Source organism: Trichoplusia ni, chromosome 9, assembly GCF_003590095.1.
Source record: "Trichoplusia ni isolate ovarian cell line Hi5 chromosome 9, tn1, whole genome shotgun sequence".
Classification (NCBI taxonomy): domain Eukaryota; kingdom Metazoa; phylum Arthropoda; class Insecta; order Lepidoptera; family Noctuidae; genus Trichoplusia; species Trichoplusia ni.
In genome coordinates, this window is record NC_039486.1 from 2,308,422 (window position 1) to 2,331,494 (window position 23,073).

The window sequence follows — 23,073 nt, forward strand, 5'->3', positions numbered from 1 at the left end:
CGAGAGGCGACCTGAGAGGGAGTAAAAATAACAGTGAGTTATACCACAGGTTAAGTAACATGTGGGTCAATTAGTTAAAGAGGTCAAATCGATGAAGCTTAAGTTCGGTGTTGCGGTAGGAAATTTCAATAAAAACTTTGAACAAGAAATGCCTCGATAAAAATTAAATGTTTATGTAAGGGATTTTTTCTTGTCAATTTCAACTTAAATTATATGTGCTTAACAACACCAAAACCCACTGCTGCTCTGCGTCAGTTCAGGATTAAAGACCCCGCCTGGGTCTGAAACTAGTTGGGCAATCCCGATAAATAAACGACAGTAAACCATTGCATCTTTAAAGTACGAATAACCTCACGAAAATTCCTATAAATAATTTGCATTTATTACTAGATAGCACAATTATTGTAAGTTTTATTTTCTCAAAAGATTAGAATCTTTGGATTTTATCACTTTATCGTGTAACTATCTAATTTTCGCAACAGCTGTGGTGTTTGTTTTTAAAGCAGCTTCTCTACACTTGCGATTGATTAGTAACCGGAACAATGAAACACGTTCGACTTTAATGTGACCAACACGCGTTTGGACGTTATTTTTAAGACTCTCACTTGAATTTTTTCTTTGTACCTATATCTACTATTGTAACAGTTATCTGCTAAATGCATAAGTTCTCATACTTGCATTTTCTATGTGGGTTCTTCCGGACCATCTTAACGTAAAATGAAATAAAAAAATCGATCAAGTCATCACTTGCGACCATGAGGGTTCTGACACATAGGTTTAACAATAATAGTTCAGAAAAACGATCAAGCTGTAAATTTTTGACTGTAGTAACCATTGTTTAACACCACGAAATTGACATTTACCCGTATTTGTTATAGAGGCTACAGAAATACATAATCTATGAAAAGTTCAACAGTCTAGCTATCTAACTGTTTTCAACAGCTTAGTAACAGACGGATACACAGCGCTGCTTTAGTATTAGAGCTCCCTTTTTTACCTTAAAGCACAAAACCCTAACTCTCTGCTTCTCTCGCATCCAACTTACAATAAAAAGCTACAAAGTCCCATCACTGCAATCGGACTATACAAAACTTTAATCACAGCCCAGAGTCAAAGTTTGAAAATTAAGGCACCGATCGTTTCGGTGTCGCACAGCACTTTTATTGAAAACATCTCTATCGGAGTGGAATTGCGCGGATACCTTTATGGAGCTTTGTAACTTCAGACTTCTAATATCCATGTTCCGAACGGTGCTTGAAGGAGATATTGCTGGCCAGACGACAAAGCTGTTTGCCTTCCTATGTAGTCGAATAAGGCGGTCTGTACATCAGGACACAATGTAGTACGTACTGGTGAGAAATATTGTATTTTGTAGAGCTTTTGAAGTTACCTTTTACTAGTGTTTTATTGGGATCCTTTGCTTTTTTACTGACGTAAGTACTGAAGTATATACTGTATTCAAAAAATCATAGTCATGTATTTTTATATATAAGTACTTACTGTGTATAATTAAGAGAATGTTACTAAAATGAAAAAAAAAAACGTTCAAAATAATGTATGAATGCACGTTTTTAAAGTTCTTGCATCGAATAAATTTCTTGTCCATCTAAAAAGTGTCACATCGTTTGCAGGCCACCTTAGGTCTAACCTTTTCTAAAAATACTCCGGTCCTCGGTATGTACGGTCAGCACAAAAGGCGAACGAACACAGATGGTAGCGTCGGCAATGTTTGTAGAGCCTCGCCGAACTGGAAGTGTAATATGCGGTGTATTGTGACCAGGCCGTGCCTAGAACGTAAGACTCCATGTCTTGTAGGTGTACGGAACGAGGGATCCGTTTGATATGCAAATGTCCGCTGTTTACGTATTGGGTAGTCTTATGTCTGAATGAATGTTCCAGTCATGAACTAACTGCTATTAGCAATATGATCTGTCTACACGGATAGCCGAGTGTTATAGGTCACCACGCTAGATCTACTGTACGCGACGTGTCGTTGGTTCAATCTCCGCGTAGGGCAAGATCATAATTACTTGCGTACCGGAAACAGTAGAGTAACCGGTACAGAAGAGTAACGATAGATTACCCGTATATTATGGTTTTTTTTTTAATATTCCTAAAAGTCAAGATTTGCCTTTTCTCATAAAACAAAATAATTGGCAATCAAAATAATAGGGATTCTGCTTATTAATACTGTTCAGGATTGTTACTAAAGAGGTAATCAACCTCATTGTTACGCCAGATTACTGCCTGAGTTAGGCTCTAATCAACGACCATTTTTGTATGAATATTTAATAAGAATACTGAACAGAAGTTACATAAAATACGTTATTTCGAACCAGACACAACTGGTCAAGATATTAGGGTTTAAAAAATAGTCGAAGGCTAAAACGAAAACTTTCCCAATTCTTGCAAAATATTCACTCAACGCCAAAATACTTAATTGACCAAATTAAAACCAGAAGCGTCGTCGTGCCGAATGACGTTATTTCGATTTATGCTTATTGTGTTATTGGGTTTTTCAATTTTGAAGTTCTCAGTTGCAAGTCGGGGATTTGGATGAGTGCCAGGTGAGAAACACACAGTAAAACCCCTTTTACATAAAGCTCAAGTATCATTACACACTCAATTTGCCCAAAAATATGTCTAGTTTCATCATCATCATCCACAGCCTTTATCCTCCCACTGCTGGGCATAGGCCTCCCCTTTTCGTGCCAATTTCTACGGTCCTGTGCTAGCCTCATCCAGACTCGACCCGAGACCTTTATAATGTCTAGTTTAGTTCTATTCAAATAAATATCCCTAAAATATATACGTTCATATCCAGCAAACGTGAATCACTTAATACTTATAAAATTTTCAAACGCCTGACAAAAAAGTAATAGCAACTTATAAAAATGTTACAAGAATAAAAACAAAAACGTTAAGTATGTTTCATTTACAGAAATTGGATGGCTGTAGTGGGCTATACGACAAAATATTTTCGTGAGAGCTTAGATGATTACCCAAAGGAAATCTATAGGTACAATAAGGAAAAATACCCATTCACAAGTTCCACTCCTAATAAATAATGTTGTTTTCGAATAACAAGGGTTTTTGTCAACCAGCCCTTTAGTAGGTTCTCATAAAATAAGCTTGTTTTATAAATAGGCTTTTAGTTTACTGGTGGACCGAGAATCTAGGGTCGTCGGATGTTGGAACAAAATTGATATATTTTTAATAGCCTATTATCTAGCGACCCAAAACTGGAATAAAATAGAAACTCAAACCTATATAGCATTATTCGCTAAGCCGAAAGTAGATTTAGGACGACTTGAAATAAGTTTTCTTTGTCAAAACGATCACGGGGACCGTATAAAGCCATTCTTGACAATCCGATTATCAATAGACGTAATTTCGAAGAACTATCCCAATATCTATTACTATTGTATTCAAACTCGTTGCAAACCGATATACCACGATTTCAATCCGCCGATACGTGCAGTGAATGCAATGGTAACGTTATACAGACATTTCACTATTATACCGCCGACCAATTTCGTCGGACCTCCCTTGCTTCCCGAACTCCATAAAATCATTTGGGACGACGGGATTTTCTGCAATTCCGAGGGGTCTCGCTTTTCTGGTTCCTAGGAGGTTACCTCAACCCGTGTTAGGATAATAATGGCTAGTATTCAAGAGAAGTTCCTTTCGCGAAGTTCTCGCAACGTAATATCAACTAGTTGTGAAGACTTAACTCATTAGAATAGAGACTGCGTCATAAAGTTCGTGGGTGAGTAAATACGTTGAATGTGGCACAGTTTTGGCTTCGAATTGAGGCGGGCATTGTTCTTATATTTAAATCTAGTGTGTGACTTTGTATTCAGTTAAACCTTGCTGTAGGTAAACTGGAGCGGCTGTGAATAAAGAATTGTTACTGCTGCTTGCTTATATTTGTAGTTTTCACGTAAAGTAGGTACGTTTGTTTAGTATAAATTGCAATTCAATCCTTGTAATCGACTAGTGAAAAAAAATCGAAAGATACATAGTAAATTATCACTGCTATCATATATCTCCTCTTATATTGAGACCAACTTAACTATAACAATATCTCAGATATCCATTTTTAGTAAAGTCTAACTATTGTCTAGGTGCACTAAAGATGAACAACTTCTTGCTCTCATGAAGCTTCACCGTCTAGAACGTTTCCGCTAAGTTCACTCGGGGTTGAGCTAAGTATTGTGTTACCATCCGTAATTATTGCTCGGTTTTAGTTCACAATAATATAACCTACCTTTACTTTGCACATTCTGCAATTGTTTCATATACCTAATTCAACAAATATAGTCTCAGTTTTACTTTCTTTGTCTCGATAGCGACAAAATCTTTACTAAATGAAAATAATTTTAAATAAATTAGCTGGGTGTCTCTGTTCTTGTGACTTGAACTTTTGTAAAACCTCCCACGATATAGGGATTAAAATCGTTAATGCGGGATTATTTCTAAAAAAAAGAGCGATAATATGATTACCTTTTTAGAGATCAACTCTTTTAACATTATGGACCATTTAGAACCTCTAAAGTTCACTTCATAAAAAGTTCTAGAGCAGTATATCTCGCTACGTCTACCATATAGCGGTGAACTTTAGTAAGTGGCATTTGATTTAGGGAACAAGTCACACTGATTCGATATTCTCCCGAAAACTTTGGCTTAGAACATTTGCTCGCTCCGCTTTGGGACATACTCATTATTACTCATACTAGCTAAGATCTACGTTTTACGAGAGTGAGAATCATAGAATTGGTTCAATCAGAAGACTGGCAAAATTACTATTTTGTAAGTGTTATTCGATTTAATCGAATCTATTTAAAACAAAAGTTAAAAATAACAAGTCTTGGAAAAATCCTAATCCCGTAACCAGATATTACAAGGAAGTGTAATCGAAAAAACAAGTTGAAACAAAAATAGGGCAAAAGCACGCGCTTATTATACTGTTAACGGACGACGAAATTCCTTAAAGAAGTACTCGTAGAAAACTGAAAACACCAAAAACGGAAGAGATGAAAAAGACTTGAAAAAAAACACGGCTGTTGTTAAGACGACGACATTCGACAAACGAACTACTCCACCTTCAAAACACCGCTTTAAATAAAGACCAGCTTTAACCTGAGAACTTCGCGAAATTCATTCAAACTCCAACGAGAGACTTGTTACCGAGGAATGCTTGATCGTAACTGTAGTAAATACAGGGGGTTTCCTTATAAAAGTAATGAAAAGACCCTTTTTGAATAAGAAATAAAAACTCATTATTTTAAACGTCTTTGGTAAGAATAAACATAAAAGAAATATGTAGAACGAAGGAGGATCTAGACAATGGACTGCTTTATGTCGTGACCTTTTCAGTTTGCATGCATCAGTTTCCATTTTTAACAAGGTTGTAACAAGCGAGGGTCGGTCTGTTCCGTTTTTGGTTCAAGTTACATTAGTGGTATGTAGAGAACAGTGCGAGTAGGTGTTTACTTTGTATGGATAAGTTGTGGCTTTGAAACGAAAATTGAAAGGAAAATCGTAATGTAGTGAGAAATATATGTACTGTCTGATAATGAACGTAGTTTTATTTAGAATTTCACGAATAAGTAAGAAACGTCTTTCTGGATTTAAATATTAACCTTTTTCAAGGTCTTATATGACAGAATGATTGATAATCGTGATTTTTCATACAACACAATTCAAAAACAACCACCGGCCCATATTCCAATCAGAACAACAACATTTAACAAGAACTTCTCTGAAATTCTCTTTCCCTTTCGGGACTCGAATTGCATTCGAAACGGGGCATCGTATTGTCGAAAAAAAAAAGTGAATGCTTTTATTGTTTGTTTCTTTACGAAGCATTTCATAAAGCGATATCGTCTATATGGTGTGAATCGAGCCCTAAAACGTTAGAGATTTCCTACAGAGATTGTGTCTGTAGGCATCTAAAGCTTTCGAGTTTCGATGCAGCCCGTCTACCTTGCCTTTTATGAACGTTTGCATGTGTGTTGCTAGGTATGTGTGCTGAAACATTTGAGTACGTAGGCTGGAGGTAGTTGGTAGACTAACGATTATTAGTTTATATACCGAATTACGAATTGGCTGGCCTATAAGGAAAAAAAAATTGGATTTTGATTTTTAATAACAATATTTGAAATCATTTCAGAGACTAAAATACGTGTGTTATTAGATAAAGTAATTGATGCAATAAAGACTATTAAAAAAATATATATCTTTGAATTGCAATATTTGTTTCTTTTTACAGAGCTGACACAAATAACTCAGCTACTAGTGTAATCGATGCACGAAATCTCTATAAGATATAAAGATGACAATGGATTTGAAACTTCAATAGCTAATAGGACGTGATGTAAAATAAGCTATTATTTAAAATTAAATCTCTCAAACGTATCGCATCACACCCTCAGGTAAGCTGTAACCAGAGAAACTAACAACATCATGTAAGAAGATGTCCGACTAAACACAAGTACACAAATTCGGTGCATACAACCCAAATTACACAGCTGTATAGACACGGACCATTGCTCGGGTTCCGTACGTAAGCGACGTGTATTTTAGTGAGATAGTGTACGTTAACTACAAGACACAGTACGAGCAGAGCCGCAGCGGTACGTTGTACTGTTTCGCCACAAATCCCAAGCCGGTGTAACTATTGAAAAGCGATGTGCACGAAATTGTTACAGTTATTAAGAACATTTACGGCCAGCATTAAAATTTTGAAAAGCATTTTTCAATCGATGCTTTACAGAATCGATTACAAACATGATTCCTTCCTGATCCCAAATAATAAAACAATGATGAATTCCAAGATTTGGAAGATTTTTCAAGCAAAATCGCTCATAAAGCAAATACTTAACTACTAACACACATACACGCACACATAATAAAATAAAACAACATAAAATGCTATGTATTTTGTCAAAGTACCACTAACGCTAAATTAGTGTAGAAAATGGCGTTCTAAATAGCTGTATAATTTCCAACTTAAATTCAGCCACGAGGTAATGGAAAACCGTAAAGAATCCTTTGTTTTTACTCAGCTGTATTGTGTATTAATTATAAGTCGATTAGCAAACCCACTCAGTGCTCGAGCTTAATTAAAAAAAACCTAAATGTAGCAACGTAGGTAGAAAACAATATCATTCCTTTCTTCATTTAATTAATTTGCCAGTTTATAAACAAATAACTATTCAAGGTAATTTGAAAAATCCCTTTATTATTTTAATACCAGCCTGTCAACATCTTACTGTCAAATAAAGATCACTTCCAATTCTAATCTCTACTTTCTTGCCCTAACTTTCAAAGCTTATTATTTTTTCAGTATTTCTATGCACCTGAAGCTTTCCCAAGATAAGTCACAATTTCCACGTCGTAATCTTTGCTGTCCTATTACCATCCTACACCTATATCACCGCCTGTCGTGCAAAACGGGCGTCTTCATTATTTCATGCGATAAACCGCATGAAGTTTCCAGTGTGCCGGTATAATTTGGTGGCGGAGCGTACCCGGAGCGGTGCATCGTCCGAACCGGACTGGTCATTCCTTCCGGTACATTGTCTTATCCGGCCCGCTAGGCCGGCCATCAATCATAGCCCGGCAGGGAATGCGACGGCCACACGTTCGGTATTTTCGAGTGTCGAAAAATATTCACTACGAGCACCCCGAATTTTCTACCCTAAATTAAGGAACAAAGAGTTTAATGTCCTCTGGCACATATTTACGTATTATTCTACTAAAGTGACTTAATGCTACCGGGAAATTTGTAATGTATGTGCTCCGTATACCCTAAGGGCATTGAAACAGAATTATTGATAATTCTTCATGATATAAAATATATGCGCGTGGCAAAAGGGTTTATCAATTCCTGTCCCCTGCCTTATGCATTCAGAACCCCTTTTTTAATAGAACATCATATTCTGCAAACAGAAACCAACTGTAGTGTTGACTTATTAGATAGCTATCAGCATATGACACTGCTAGCATCCCGTCCTTTATAGAGCGCAAATACAGAGCGCGTTGGTTGTCATTGCATCGACGCAGGTACCTCGACGCAATTACTCAGACTAAGGCAAAGGGCGCGAGCAGTCAGTCGTATCGTCAGTCAACGGAGCGCTGCGTTTTGATGGTCGTGTTTGATGTACAGTTTCTCTTATCCTAATGGCAACTGTGTACGGAACCGATGAAGGATTCATGCGTGATATCTGTCAACACACGTACGCACATTTGGGTTCAATATCGTGTGTTCGCTATTTCAAAGGTGAAAAATAAGCACCAGTAGTACTTTATCAATAGTTACAATATACTTAAAGGAAGCTTTTGTTGTAATTTAAGCATTAGTGGTAGCTATGTCGCTATAAATATGGGTATTATATCGTGACAAATTCGCGTTGTGAACTTACATAATATCCTCCATACATCCTTAAAACCAAGGAACTACATCGTGTTCGGTGCATCAAATATGATAATAATTTACTTAGAAAAATTCACGCAACTGAAATCATATCAGTTTATAAATTCGTATTATATCGCAATTCTTTAAATTCTCAGTATAATAAAATAAGTATAATAAATAAAAAAGTGCTCACTATAAACAACAGCACCAACCGCGCAAAATTATCCCAAAACAAAACAACATCTTAACCGGGCAACATTTATCACTCCACCTGTGAGCTGTCGAAACACTACATTCGTGGTTATATTTCACTATACCATTTCCCCATCGCGTATTAGGCCTAGCACCATCAATCATATTCCTTTTTGGCTATTGTCACGGTATTAGAGTGCGTCATCAATAATAAACTTGTATACTTGTACGGTGCTTAGTGTTTCTGTAGGCTTTTCTGTATCGTACGTAACCTATATTTTCAATTGTTGTGTAAATTTTGTCAGTCCCTTCGTTGGTGCTTTTAGATATTTTAATATCTGGATTCAAATACTCTGTAAAAATTATGGAAATATTTAACCAAAGTAAATATTCAAAATTGTTAAATATCTTCATTTCTGTAAACGATTGGTAGACATCCAAACAAAAATTCCCCACAAAGCGTTAATCGAATGTCCGGCGGCCCGTCCTTATCAGTCCAATTTGGTCACAGACCACTTCATACCCGTATTGGTGCGTACCCATAAGAAATCATCACTATAGATAAAGAAATAAAGACTTTGGCGCTCCGATCGGGTCACAATCAAGGAAATTGAAAGGTCGACCCGGGTAGAACTGGGTCCGTCTTTCCACTACATTGTCTTATCCGCACATATATCATTTCACCCCGTCGTACCCTATTGGGTATGGTTAACCAATATGTATATGTTGGTGAGGTTATTTTAATAAATCCAAGATTTGATGTCGCAGGGTCGTATTACCTACGTGTGTGTTGGGCGAGAGTGTGAATTGCCTCACATTCTTTATATAGCATTTCGACGGATGGAAATGAGTGGGGTTTGTGAGTTGAAAACGGGGCTTTTTGAGTAGGGGTTCAAAGCGTTGAGGACTCGTTTCAATGCCGTCAAGTGGCGTCGAAAGGAGGTTGACAGCTTTATATTTTAAGAAACGGCATATATGGATTTAGTTTTAGGCAATAATGATGTTGAAGGACCTTTTATTTCTAGGCTTTGTAATGAAAAGTGTCACCTAAAACAACAACGATCACCTAAAATTCAAGGCAAATTTATAAAGCATACAATATTTATTTTAGTAACCATGATAAGAAATCATGGTTATGAAGTTTGAACTCAAGCAAAATCGGTAGAGTTTTACTCAAGAATTCTGATAGCTTCACACACATTGAAAAAACTCCTTTTCAAACAAAACCAAATTATCACAAGACCAGGAAAAATGACATCGAAAATTGACAAATACTGAAAATAAACACATAATCGACATTCATGCAAACTTATCGAACTACATTTTATATAATAAACATAATCAAGTTGGGGTCCTTAATAAACATATCAAGAATCGGACGGGCACACAAGACCCCGATGAGGGCACACAAGACCCCCGTGAGGTCACCCGGCCCCACCCCACAGATATTATCGTGAAAGACAGTTTGGAGAAGGTCGGTTTAAGGCTTTGTTTACATTGACCGAGCTTCGAGAGAAGCGGAAGATATTGAAAAGATTATATATAAAATCGTTGGGTACCGATACAATAACATGGAAACCTTAGTGAATTGATCGAAAGTTTCAATTGAACGTTTTAATGATAGGGTAAAGTGATAACCATAACATATGGCGCAGTTAACCAGAAAAATAATTTACCAACAGAGCTTTTAAGATTGAGATTAAACTACAATACTGCGAAATGGACAACAAAATTGCCAGAGCATAATCGTGCATTTTGCTAATGCGCTGTAAACTCAGGGCAATTGCCCATTGCAACAATCCATTAAGTACGGGGCACTGTTCAGCCATAAGCCACAATTTCTCCAGCGAACATTAACCAAACTACCAATAAAACTTGTAGCTTACTTTGCATTGCAGCAATAAATTTGCCATTTTCTGTCCAAAATATGTATAACCACGGTTCCCCGTCCAATAAATGCTCGCCCTAAAGGGTGGGGGTACTATGAAATATGACGGGCCACATCGGCCCGATACTTGGATTAAGGGGTCCGCGCTAATCTCTCGCTGACTCCAACAAAATTGCTCATATCGTCCGACAATGGAGTCGGTAGTCGGTAATTCGTACGCACCTGTTTTCGGGACCAAATTAAAAAAGTTTTTTAAGCCATCAATCCGATTCGTGATTAGGAAGTTTTTTCGAACGTAATTGCGTGGACTCAGTGTGAAGTTGCGAGTTTGTTTGTTTGGTATCTTAATACCTTTTTCATTTTGGGCGAATAATGAACTGGATGGATTCTTCAAATTTTTGGTTTCAATTTGGTGGTGGCTAAGATGGTATCTCAAACTATGTTCTACGTTCAAAGTTTGTGCGTAAGTAATGTTTAGGTATTATTATAGTTTATTCAATCTGAGTAATGCTATAGCACTGTTTTCAAATCTAAAGCATCACTCCATATTACGCTAAGAAAAAACTGTACCTAAGGATTTGTTAATCGAATAATTCCCCTTCCATTCATCCTCTTTGCTAGAAAAGAAGCAATTTCTTTAATATAATCCTAGCGACGATTCTTTCAATGTTGACATTATTATCGTAAAACTGAAAGACATCTGAATTCTCGGCCGTGCGGGGGGTGGAATCGTAAAATTTAACATCGCCCCCATTCCGATCGCTTTTACACTTTTCAAGTATTACAATTATCGTCGGCTCGACGTTTTTGTCGCGATAAATTAATTTAAGAAATTGGATATCACAGATAATTGGTCCCGTTATAATACGCCATGTAAAATAGGTCTTTACATCGGATTTCTTTGGGAGAAAATTGGATATTGTGTATTTCGTGTCTCACTTATATTTCTTCAAAATTCATTATAGTTACCGGCTGTATTGTAGGTTCTGAATTACGACTCTCGTTTTCTGTAAGAGAAGTGAGGTTTCTTAAAAATAAAAAATTTAAAAACTTTCTATATTAATGTCTCAATAATCTTAATTCCTCACAAGTTTTGCCCTATGCGAAAAACTATCAAGCAACTCGAAATTCAGCCGGAATCTCATGATCTCACCGCAATCCTTACTTCGATTCGGAGATGTCATTCGATTCTGGAATCGACTAACGGCAAATTGCTTAATCACCATCAGTGGCAGCTTACTGGTCGAGACACGTGAGGTGACTACTAATCGTGTAATTGGGTTACTCTACACCTATGCGATAACTTATGTAATTACTAGGATTTTAGGACCGCAAAATGGTCTTTGCGTGGCGTGAACGACGGTACTGCGAGATTTTGCGTTTGATATTAGATCGTGTTTGAATTTTGAAATTATATGATAGTTGTATAAATGGATGAGTTTTGGTTTTTTAAGAATAGAGGAGATTATTTTTTGATTTTTTAAGTAGCCATCTTAGTAATACGTTAAAATTGAAATCTTAAGTTCCCTAAGGTGTTCGTCTAAGCGAAATAAGTCAGTAAAGCAAGCATCTCATCTACTTCATTTACTTTACTATTGTCTAGTTCATTTACTTTCAAGACAGCAGCTCAATGCTACATGCGACTTAAATGGGTTTACAGACAATACTTATCAGGCAGGAGATCACCTGGATTGACAAAATAAAGGGAAATAAACTTGAAATGTTTATCAAAAATAAAGGATTAACCTTCTTAATATCAAAATATTTATTTAAACAGTAGTTTATAGTTACCTATTGTTAGACTACAAACAACTCAAACATGAAGTGCTTGTAGGAGAAAATAGGACCTACTAATAATAACAGTTTAGTACTATACATACATATCTATACCGTTTTTCAATAGATACAGAACAAAGCCAAAATTAATATAACCCCGAGAGTACGCAATAAAGTTTACATCAGAACCCCGAACTATGTTTGTAGCGTGCCGAACTCCGAAAGGCAACTCCCTCACTAATGGAGCCGGTCAATTACTTAAGACGGGGGAAACCGGATCATAAATCCGGGCTATCGATCAAAGTTCGGCCGCGTCCGGCACGGCCAAACATGTCCGGTGGCTATTGTGAGAATACGCTCGTCCCGGCTACCACAACAAAATAATATTGCGTTTTGGAATAAAAGAAGTTCAATTGAAAAAAATCTAACGTTATATTCACGAATTAAAAAAAAAACGAGACCAATATAAAAAGAGTGAACGTGAAACTCTGAATTATATCAAATCAGATTTAATATATCAAATATCCTAAGGAGGTTGAAATAAAAAAGCTAAAATTGAAATTAACTCGAGAACAAAAATAAAAGTAGGTAATTGTTTTTATCTATTCTTATAATATTAATTTTTTTATTTATTCTATTTTAGTATGTGTCAGGAATATTGTTTTGAATGATACTTCTTTACTTATCTGCACAGTGTACAGTTCATACACTCTGCGGTTGATTGATTCGTTAAGTAAAAGGTTATATATATTTAGGTCAGTGTGGTATGTCCTGAACAACATTACGTGATGGAATTAAGATAATATATTATATTATGATAAGGAAAAATGCTTAGCTAAAGTCTGGTTGCATGAAAACTATAAAAACAAACCTCATTATCTCAGTCTTTTAAATTAGACAATACCTATTTAATATCTAAATAATTTAGAGCAATAATTAGAACAACAAAAAAAACCGCTTTCTTTCTTTCCGGTTTTCTTTTCGTCACGCGTAATTTTTCTTCCGAAAATTATTCAATAGCCCTAACCGAGTATCTTCTCTATACACTATTCATATCATCAACATAATGCAAAGCGAAATTAATATGAAAAATTCCAGAAATACCCGTACTACATCTCCGTTGAGGCGAGCGGTCGGCTCGGCCGCAACGAACCAACTATCTCAAAAATGTCGGCCAAGACATTACTGGAGCCAAACTTACGATACGATGAGGGTAGTCCGAAGGTCCGAGAGGGGAGACTCAACCGCATTGTACTATGTAATGCTTTTGACAAGAGCATGATCAAGAAAAATAGTTTTTGGAAAGTGATAAACATGAAAAAATAGTCTTAGAAAAAAAAAATAGTTCACATAAAACCATTCGTATTTGTAATTTGACCAAAAATGTTACACATTTCTTTTTTTAATCCAAAAAATCTAATATGTGTATACGGACTCTGTTATAGCTTTTGTAATCTAGATAAGTGAGGGATTATCTTTCTTCTATTAAATAGGCTTTTTATTTTTACGTTTTGATATTTTATCCATACTGAAAAACTAATACATTCGAGACCAATTAAAAATAGCTTGAAAAACTTCGCAAATCACTGGATTTATATCTCAATGCTTCTATTTCATAGTACAGACAAATATATTGCATCCAGTTTCAATTACATAAATATAAAAAAGCTACAAAGAGCTTCGTATCTTTGCATTACGTTCGAAAAGGAAAAGTTAATAGCGTGTTCTCTAAAGGGTAACCCTTTGCAATCTAAATATATATACATATACAGTTATGAGTACACTGAACATATCTATGCATCTGTCCGTCTGTCTGTATGCACTCAATGATTTTGATTAGGCACGTTTGTGGTTTTAATAAATACCCCGTTTATATTAGACTCCCACAATTATGTGGAGGGGTTGAAAGGGTATCTATAAAGTAAAGGGGTCCAACCCCATGTCGTAGTTTGTAGATTTGTATCTATACGTGTGATGTGTTTAAACCTTTTTCGAATTGACCCTCGTACGTTCAGGATTGCAGGGAGAAAGTTTACGACGAGGAAAACTATGTTTACAGTAAGTTTGATTTAGTTCTAACTATATAAGTCACGCGATAGGTAAAAACGATAATTTAGAAAATTGAATTAAGAGTGACAGAAAACTTAAACATTGGAAGTGGTGTTAGTTAACTTTCAAAACCAACACGACAGCGACATTGTTGTCAAAAATATTATTCATACGATAGGAAAATTACTTCTTTCACAGCGGTGTAGCTGCATCATTCATTTTACTCGTATGATGATATCTCCGTGAGTATTTCGAATATTGGCCATTAAAATAAACCGTTTTGGTACAACAATGTTCAGGCTATCCCATTCTATTGCAATCTAACCTAATAATCACCGAAGGAAACGTCCCAAAATGAGCGATTACATCGAGATTAGCGGCAGGTAGTGCGGGGATTACAATAATTTACGATAACGTCCTCCACCGGCCTCAGATAGTGAGGGGACATAAATTATTCCCAACTTAAAGTTCCCACTGCCGGCTATTATTTATTTAAAGCCTCGCTGTGGGTAGTTCGGAGTTTCGTCACTTCCGTTCAGCTGGGAGACTTCGGTACTTATAGTTTTCTTATTATGACTCTCCGCCTGTTATGGGTTCAAATAGAATTGTTGGGAAGATGAAGAAAATAAAAAGGAGGCATTGAATATCTGACTAAAAATGTTTAACTAGACTCCAAAACTAAAAACAATAGCTGCCTTAACCAATTCACTGACATTTTACTGAAATAATATCGCAAACTCGTCTGCAGAAGCTTTCTAACAATTATTAACCTCAATTTATTAATTTCAAACTTACCTCATTTGATAAATACATTTCAATGGACAAACCACCTCAAATAAAAAATCGCCACAGTCATAATAATATTTATAAAAGAACATCACCTAGAAAATTATAAACCAACACTGGGGAGGAATAACGACGAAACAACAAGAGGTCTATACAAATGTTTACGTTTCCCCGTATCGACCCTCACCTGGCACAGTTGAAAACGCGAACGCTTCGAGAATCAATCGAGAGAGAAAAAACCCTCCGATAATATAATGGAATCAAATTATCACTGAGATGAAGACGAAACTGTCTTAGGGTTGTCACGAAAATGAAATTGTTGAAAAAAAATATAAATTCGTTGTCGTGAAAGTGATACAGTTATAATAATGCGGTTAATATATAAGCAATTGATTATTTTGTATAAGTTCCTTTTAAAAAACAGGGAATATCAAATTTGACGTGACAGTTTTTGGTAGCAAAATTTTAATTTTATGATAAGTGAAGTTTCAGTTGTCAAATTTTACAACGAAAAATTTTTGTTCTCATCAAATATATACATTCAAGCTTTTGAGCTCTAAACAAAATAAACGTAAACCTTGAATATTATAATATTTATAAATAACACTACCACAACATCTCCCCAAACGCTATTCACAGAAATTGAAATCAAGAATGAAAAGCCGACTCTGTTTTGACAAGGCGACAGCCCTAGACAAAGAGGGATGAGTAGACAGGGCGAAAGTCTGTAATTCCATTGTGTTCGATAACAATCACTAGTATCGAATTGTGTGTTTGTGCGTCCCCCTTCCGCAGTGGAATGAAGATCGTTACACAAGTTCTGGGAGCAACAAGTTACCCTGATCAACTTATTAATTCTTTTTGATCGAGAAAATGAATTCGATTTGAGGTTTGTTACGCATCAGTCGACTTAGTCCTGATAGTATTAAGTTTTATTTTATTTTTACAGTAACTATCGCATATTCGTATCAGCTCATGATTAAGGACTCCAGATGGGTCCGAAACTAGTCGGGCAATATCGATAAATATACAACAAAATATAGAACGCGTAAACGAGTAACCGCGAGTAACACGTTACATCTTTATAAAGAAACTGATACTGTTTCTTATCAAATGTTGGAAGGCGACACTAATTCGTGACACATTAATTCGTGTAGTGGCACTAGGTGAAACTACATTGATTGTCAGCTAACGACGTTGATAACCCTCGATTTTGGTTTCTTTTCATAGCACCATTTCCGTAAAATGACAAACCGAAAAAATAATAAAAAGTCGGAATCTTTTGTATTTAACTGCTATGTGGCAAAATTTATGGCTTTTGGAGCCGTCTTTCCAATCTCGTAGGTATCCTCCACACACTTGTTTATTACAATTATAACGTTATAATTCGTCTAAATATGCATTAAACGGGACAGATTAAAAATGATTCCACATAAGTTTTAAATCTAAAATCTAATGAAATCGCTTCATCAATCGAAGTCTGTGTGCCGTCGAAGTAGATACAGCGATTTCAACGGTTTTCCAATAAATCTATCTCACTGCAAATTTCAAGTTGAAATGCAATCTTAACAAGAACACTGTTTGATAAAAAGTTACCTACCTGTATCGCGTATCAAAAAATTTAAATGAAAGAATATTTTCTTGCATAATTTTAACACAAAGTGCAAACTTTCAGTCGATAAAAAATTTCACTTATATAAATCTACAACACGCAATTATATACAAGCCCATTAGGTGAGAACATATAAATATTAAACATATAAAACGCACTTACCCCAGTCAATGTTTTGATATTATGCAAAGCGTCTTGGGCTTTCAACGCCGCTTTGCGGGTGAAAAACGTCACAAAACAGCAGCCTGTAACAGAAGCGCACACGTACATAACATGACATACACACGACATACAAGGGGGGAGGGGTAAGGGGAGGTTGTATCGCCTACGTCACACCTTACTACAGACATATTACTTATACAAAATTATGACTCCATACATTTAGTTAACCAGGGTTGATAAAGTTGATAAAATTTCGTAACATTTTGCGAAAAATAAAATTTCATCAAAACTATCAATTTTTTATTTGAATCAATGAGGTAAACGTTTTGTAATAAATATATTTATGTAACAATATGTCTGAAATAGGGTAATGTACATAAAACACAGTAAATAAGCTCTAGAGAACACATTAAAACTAGTTTTAAGCTTATTGTGGGCCTACTACTAAAACTCTATAATACATATATGTAGGCAGTATCAATTAACTTTGTTTAAGTGTATCGCGGTCTACTGCTAGGCACAGGCCTCTCCTAACTTGCGTCACTATAAAAGCCATGAACAGCACTTTATTCTGGTTATAATCCTACCTCGACTATGTTTTTTTAGCTCCTTTTGACGATTGCATGTTGAAAATATTCACATTTAAAAACGTCGCTCGGTAAAAAATCGTTTGCAAATACGATTTGAGTTTGAAACGAATTTGAAATAATACAATACCTAAAAACCTTAAGCAAAATGTCAGATACAAATATTTAGCATAATGCGATTTGAAACCGCGACTCTACACCCATTCCATATCAAAATCAATAAGTTAATCGTTTTATTATTCAGTATATATAATAAAGTTGTCCTCTAGATATTTTAATTTTAACGTAATTCAAAAACAAAATAATTAAGAGCTCTTCTGTTGCGCGGTAAGTATATTCTTTGAAAAACTGTTTAATCGCGATCATAACAACTTAAATTAGCGCGGACAAACTCGCGGGGTACATCTAGTTGAATAATAAATTCCACCCCCCATTTTAATTAAGCTGTCTATAAAGAAATGCAATGTAAATAGTAGTCCATACATAAATAAACGTTAAAAACATAATCAAATAATAATCGAGAGTGTATTCTAATTGCGTAGAATGATCGACAGGCCATTTACAGGCATCAGACTAGACTAACACGCGAATGGCGTGCCTGTACTAACGAGTTTGTGTTATGTGACCTGGCAATTGTGACACGAACACTGAAGCCTATTAATACAACCGATAGAAAATATTCGCAAAGCTGCCTAAACAAGCACTTTGCAAAACACTGATGTTATTGAAACTTTAACTTAGAAAATCAAAGGATCGTTCGATCGCAATTATAAAATACTTATTGATTCAAAAGGCGCTTCAAAAAGCTTTTGGACCACGAAATGCAATTCATCTAGCATGGCAGCTTCTAAACTAATTTTAAAACCTTAAACAAAAATATAAAAATAAACAACAATTTACGAGCAAAAAATAAACAATATTAACATCTTCACAATACATTGTAAAACAGGACATTAATTACGTGACGTCATCAAAAAATAAAACAAAAAATATATAAAGCATAGAACAACAATAAATAATGTCATTTTTAAAACAACGAAGGCCGCTTCAATGCGAGCCTTGTCCGCGGTCCTAACAAAAGAACAGACAAGTGAAAAGGGGGGTTTTCCGCACAAAACACTTTAATAATAGGACAAACAAAAATGTCAACATGTATTATAAGGTGCACGGAGACCTGGACCTATTGTTGTTTGGCAAAACAATGATACGTGAAAACGGGACACGTTTATAGCACATATTGGAGCGTGAACATAATTTTATTGTACATTTTTTATTTGTTTTACATCTCACGAACGCGTTTATGTAGATTGAAAGTACTTAAACGTATTTATACGATTGATTTTTTTCGACGAGACATTTCCCACAATTTTTCTATGATAAAGTCTAGATTAGTACATCAACTGCAAATTTTCATTTCAGAAACATTTTAATCCCTTCAAGTAACAAAGTGAACAATTTAAAATTACTTAATAAAGATCGACACCACCTAAGTTTGATAATTATGAGAGTACAAAGTGAAAGTTCAAAATTTAAAATACAAGTCTTCAAAGTTTAGAATTTAGAATAGTTGAAATTTTGGAACCAAAGAGATTTGCAATACCTCTTAATAAAAGACGTTTGTAAATGTGGGAGGGAGACGGCGATATACGCCTTATAGCGTGCTATCTCGCTTCCACAAAAGCTCTAGTCTTTCTCTAAGCAGTGACGTTAAGCCCTCAGTACTTGAAAGTGATGTTTTAGGCGATGGATTAAGAAAGTTAAATTCAAACGTAGTTGAATACGATTTTCTAAGATTAATCGTCTTAGCAAATTCTGAGGGAACTGTAGAACGAAAGTGATGTTTGATCCAATATTAAATTCTCTTTGAAATTAACATTTAAAGTTAAATAAACGTGTTCAGTAAAGTGTAATTTGTTAAGTTAGAGTTGCACACGAGTTCAACTTCTGTGGAACATGTGTTAAACAAACTGCTTGAATTTATATAATACAATATTTTCTATCGATTTTTTTTCTAATCATGCAAATATAATGTTTCTATTTAATTTAAAGATTAATTTAAACGCGAATCATAATTATAACACATTTCTGTATCGATCTTCAGACATTTAATTACGTCGAGGCAATGTTTATTAAAATTATAACTTTATCAATATTAAATAAAATTTCCATAAATCGTCCACGTTCGATTCAAATTTAATATAGTGTATTTCTAAATTCCTTTTCGAAGTCGGAGTCTATCGTTTTTGGTTTGCAAAAATCTTTACGTGTGATAGGTTGAAAGTCTTGTAATATATTATAGACTTGACAAAAAAGGTTGTGTGTTATGCGGAAGCAACAGAGGCAGGCTACGGGTGACTAAAAACCTCTGTCATGAGGTTGTAAAACAACCATACGAAGAGTCTTGTTTTGAACCAATCACAGTCGTGATTAGTTGATTTCACAACAGAATTAGTTTATCAGCCTTCAAAAAGGGGTTAGTCTCATGAAATGGTTTTGCAATCAAATTGATTAAAGGAACCTTGATTATGCATCCTTTGTCTCATTGTTTTTCAATTTGCGAATATTCTCGCAAATAAATTGATATAAAAGCGGAATAATTTGGTTTTATTTCGTATCCCCAATTTTGGTATTTCCTTTGAATTCATGGAACAATACCGAAACCTGTTTTCGGCTTTGTATATTGAGAGTTCCGGGGAAAGACAATTCTGCAATCGTGTATTTTATTTACTAACATTATTTATAAAACAATGACATTCTTGATTACGATCCTATTCTGTTTGGATTAAAATCTATTTTACGTTAAACAAAATTTTGAAATCTATCGCGGAGACGTTTCTGAAATGAACTAACTTGTCTACATAGAAGCAGAACTTTCAGATCGCTCATTTAGCAAAAACAGTTCCCTTACCAATACTGAAAACTATTTAAAACTCTTTTAATGCTTTCGTTGCTAGCTTCTACACACAGCTAAAAGTGTTATTTACAGCAAAAGTGTTTGAAAAAGTGACAAACCTTTGCTGGCCCCAGTGATCTTGTCCCGTAGCACGTTGATCTGGTGCACCCTACCAAACTCTTCGAACATCAGCCGGAGGTCGTTTTCGTCCATGCTACGGGGCACTTGACCGACGAACATCTGAAATTATACCGTAACATCATATTAATAAACATCAAAGTCGAATAAGACAAGATTCCTGCGTAGCATTTAATAAAAAAAAAAATCGCTATAGATATTTTGCAGTACCTATTATGGTGACGTTATAATAATAATTACAAAAAGGTAGTTTTTCAGCAATCATATTCATTTCAGACTTCAAATAAAGTTCTACGGAACTAGTTACTGGCGTAGGCCTTACGTAGCAGCAGACTTACGAGATGCGTAGCATAACTAAAAGTTCACAGTGAGGAAACAAAACTTTACAAAGTCATTATTTTATGACTTACATCATTTTGGTCCACACAAAAAAAAGAAAATTAATCGATCGTTACGTCAAACAAAAATGAAAATTTACAACACATTGCCTGTCTATGATAATTGCAATGACAAAATAAATTTCAAATTAATGGGAACAGTTAATAAGTCATGGTTGGCAAACTCGGTGCATAAAAGCAATCATGAGAACGTAATTGGGAACGCGCGGTGCTGCCACCTAGCGACGGGCCCCACCAACCGCGCGGAACATTTTTAATTACGTCGGCGCATCACTTCATTTGCGAATTTCAAACTTCATTTTCTTTGAAACGAAATGAATTAAATGCGACTTAAGTTGGAGTGCGTTTTGTTCTACTCTTCCGGTGAGGATGGGGTTTGAATTAGTCTGTTATTTGTGCTTGACGTTTTTCTGGTTTTGTATTAATTCTAATTGGAAAATCTTTATTACAATGGATAGTATAAAAAGACCGGGGACAATTAATTTAACCTGTTCCAAATACATTCTTAAAACCCTTTTTATCCTGCAAACATTACAAAACCTTGTTGTAATAAAAATACTTATTTCGATATGAAATTCTAATATCTATTGATGATATGATAATAAAAGGGTATAAACCTGTACGCTCAATCATCCTAATGCACGATTTGCGTTCCCATGAGTGATTATCGCTATCATAAGGTAAGTAAACTTATGTGGGTCATTCGAAAGAGGTCATTGACGCGTGCACGGAATGTTTAGATCCACAACACAGATTAGTTTTCCATAAAAATTAGGTTATTTTTATGTTTACAAATGTTGTCGAAATAGTGTATTTAAGTTGTAAAATTTAGTTGCTGAAACATTTTGTTTTGTTTTTTTTTTAATGACTCCCGCCGTAAGAAACTAAGTCCTTATGCCACGGGGGTACAATTAAAGTGATATAGCACAAGACACCAAGACGCAGAACCAAGCATATATACGTGGATCACATAAAAGCAGGGGATCGAACCCGCGATACGTCGCGCACTCGGTTACCTGTGCAGTCAAATTCCTCTTTTTTTAATTTTCTTTGTAATAAGCTTTAAAGGTCCAGTTATTTTCTTCATGTGGCTAATGAACGTGTGCGTGTTTAGTTTTGTTATACCTTTGCTATTGAACTAACGTAAACATTGTTGAAGTATGTTTTCTTTAATATATCTCACTCAAGTTACCTTGATGTAGTCAGGGTCGGGCATCTCCGGCTTCTCGTCATTGTTGTTGTTGTTTATGCTGGTGTTGTTGTTGTTGATGTTCATGTTCATCCCACTGGAACAACACACGAGGAAACAAGTGAAACACTTTACGTTCGTGATAGTTCACACACGATTATATATTATCTAATTAAATTATTAAGCTGAAAAGTTTGTTTGGCTGAATGAGCTAATCTTAGGCAGTAAAGGGTCCGATTTGAAAAAAATATTAAGTTTAAGATTGTCCATTTATTGTGAAAGGGTATAGGATTTGATCATTGCTCTATAATTCATAGGAGCAGACTAGTTATTAAATATGTTACAAAAACGGGGAGAAAAAACTAAAACTGCGAATCAGTTTAAAAGTAGTTTTATTCCAATCCTATTGAAGTAAATGTAAAAAAATAGGGATACTTCAAGGGATAGCAAATATTATCAGACAAAAAACATTATAGGATACAAAACATTCAATGAATGTGGCAATTTAACCCACACAGTTGAACACGGCGGCAGTGGTATCAATATTATTATAACACCGTCGGAGAAGTCATTTTAAAATTAAATGGATATTGCAATATATGCATTTTTCGAATCGTCCAAAGAACACATACTATTTATTAAATGTTTATTTTTATATAATGCAGTGTTTTTTAAAAAATGTTACAATTTTCAGTTATCAATAATGATTTGTTTATGTAATCCTTGTTGAATTTAATTTAATTTAATTTAAACACCACAGTCTAAATTCGTTTGTCAAAACCAGTCCCCCCCCCAAGAGATAAATATTAATTAGTTATAACAACATTAAAGAAACCAGAAGATACACCATCATCTCATTAATTGTCATTAAAATTTAATATGGGGAAGCAAAGAATGGGAGTTCAACATAAAATATATTTTAAGTAACTGGTAGCATGTTGCGAAGTTGCACAAAAACTACCAAAAATTGCATAATTTAAA

General features: G+C 35.1%; 1 protein-coding gene across 6 annotated transcripts in view; it reads right to left on the reverse strand.

Annotated features, from left to right (window-relative positions):
* The window catches only part of LOC113497152 (CUGBP Elav-like family member 1), a 340,295-nt gene that overhangs the window by 108,499 nt on the left and 208,723 nt on the right, over positions 1-23,073 (reverse strand). For all 6 annotated transcript variants that reach the window (XM_026876556.1, XM_026876554.1, XM_026876552.1 and 3 more), the window contains 3 exons: positions 22,096-22,189; positions 20,487-20,607; positions 16,888-16,970 (listed from right to left, as the gene is read on the reverse strand). In XM_026876556.1, coding sequence (XP_026732357.1) covers positions 16,888-16,970; positions 20,487-20,607; positions 22,096-22,189 — 298 coding nt within the window. The remainder of the gene's footprint in view (positions 1-16,887; positions 16,971-20,486; positions 20,608-22,095; positions 22,190-23,073) is intronic.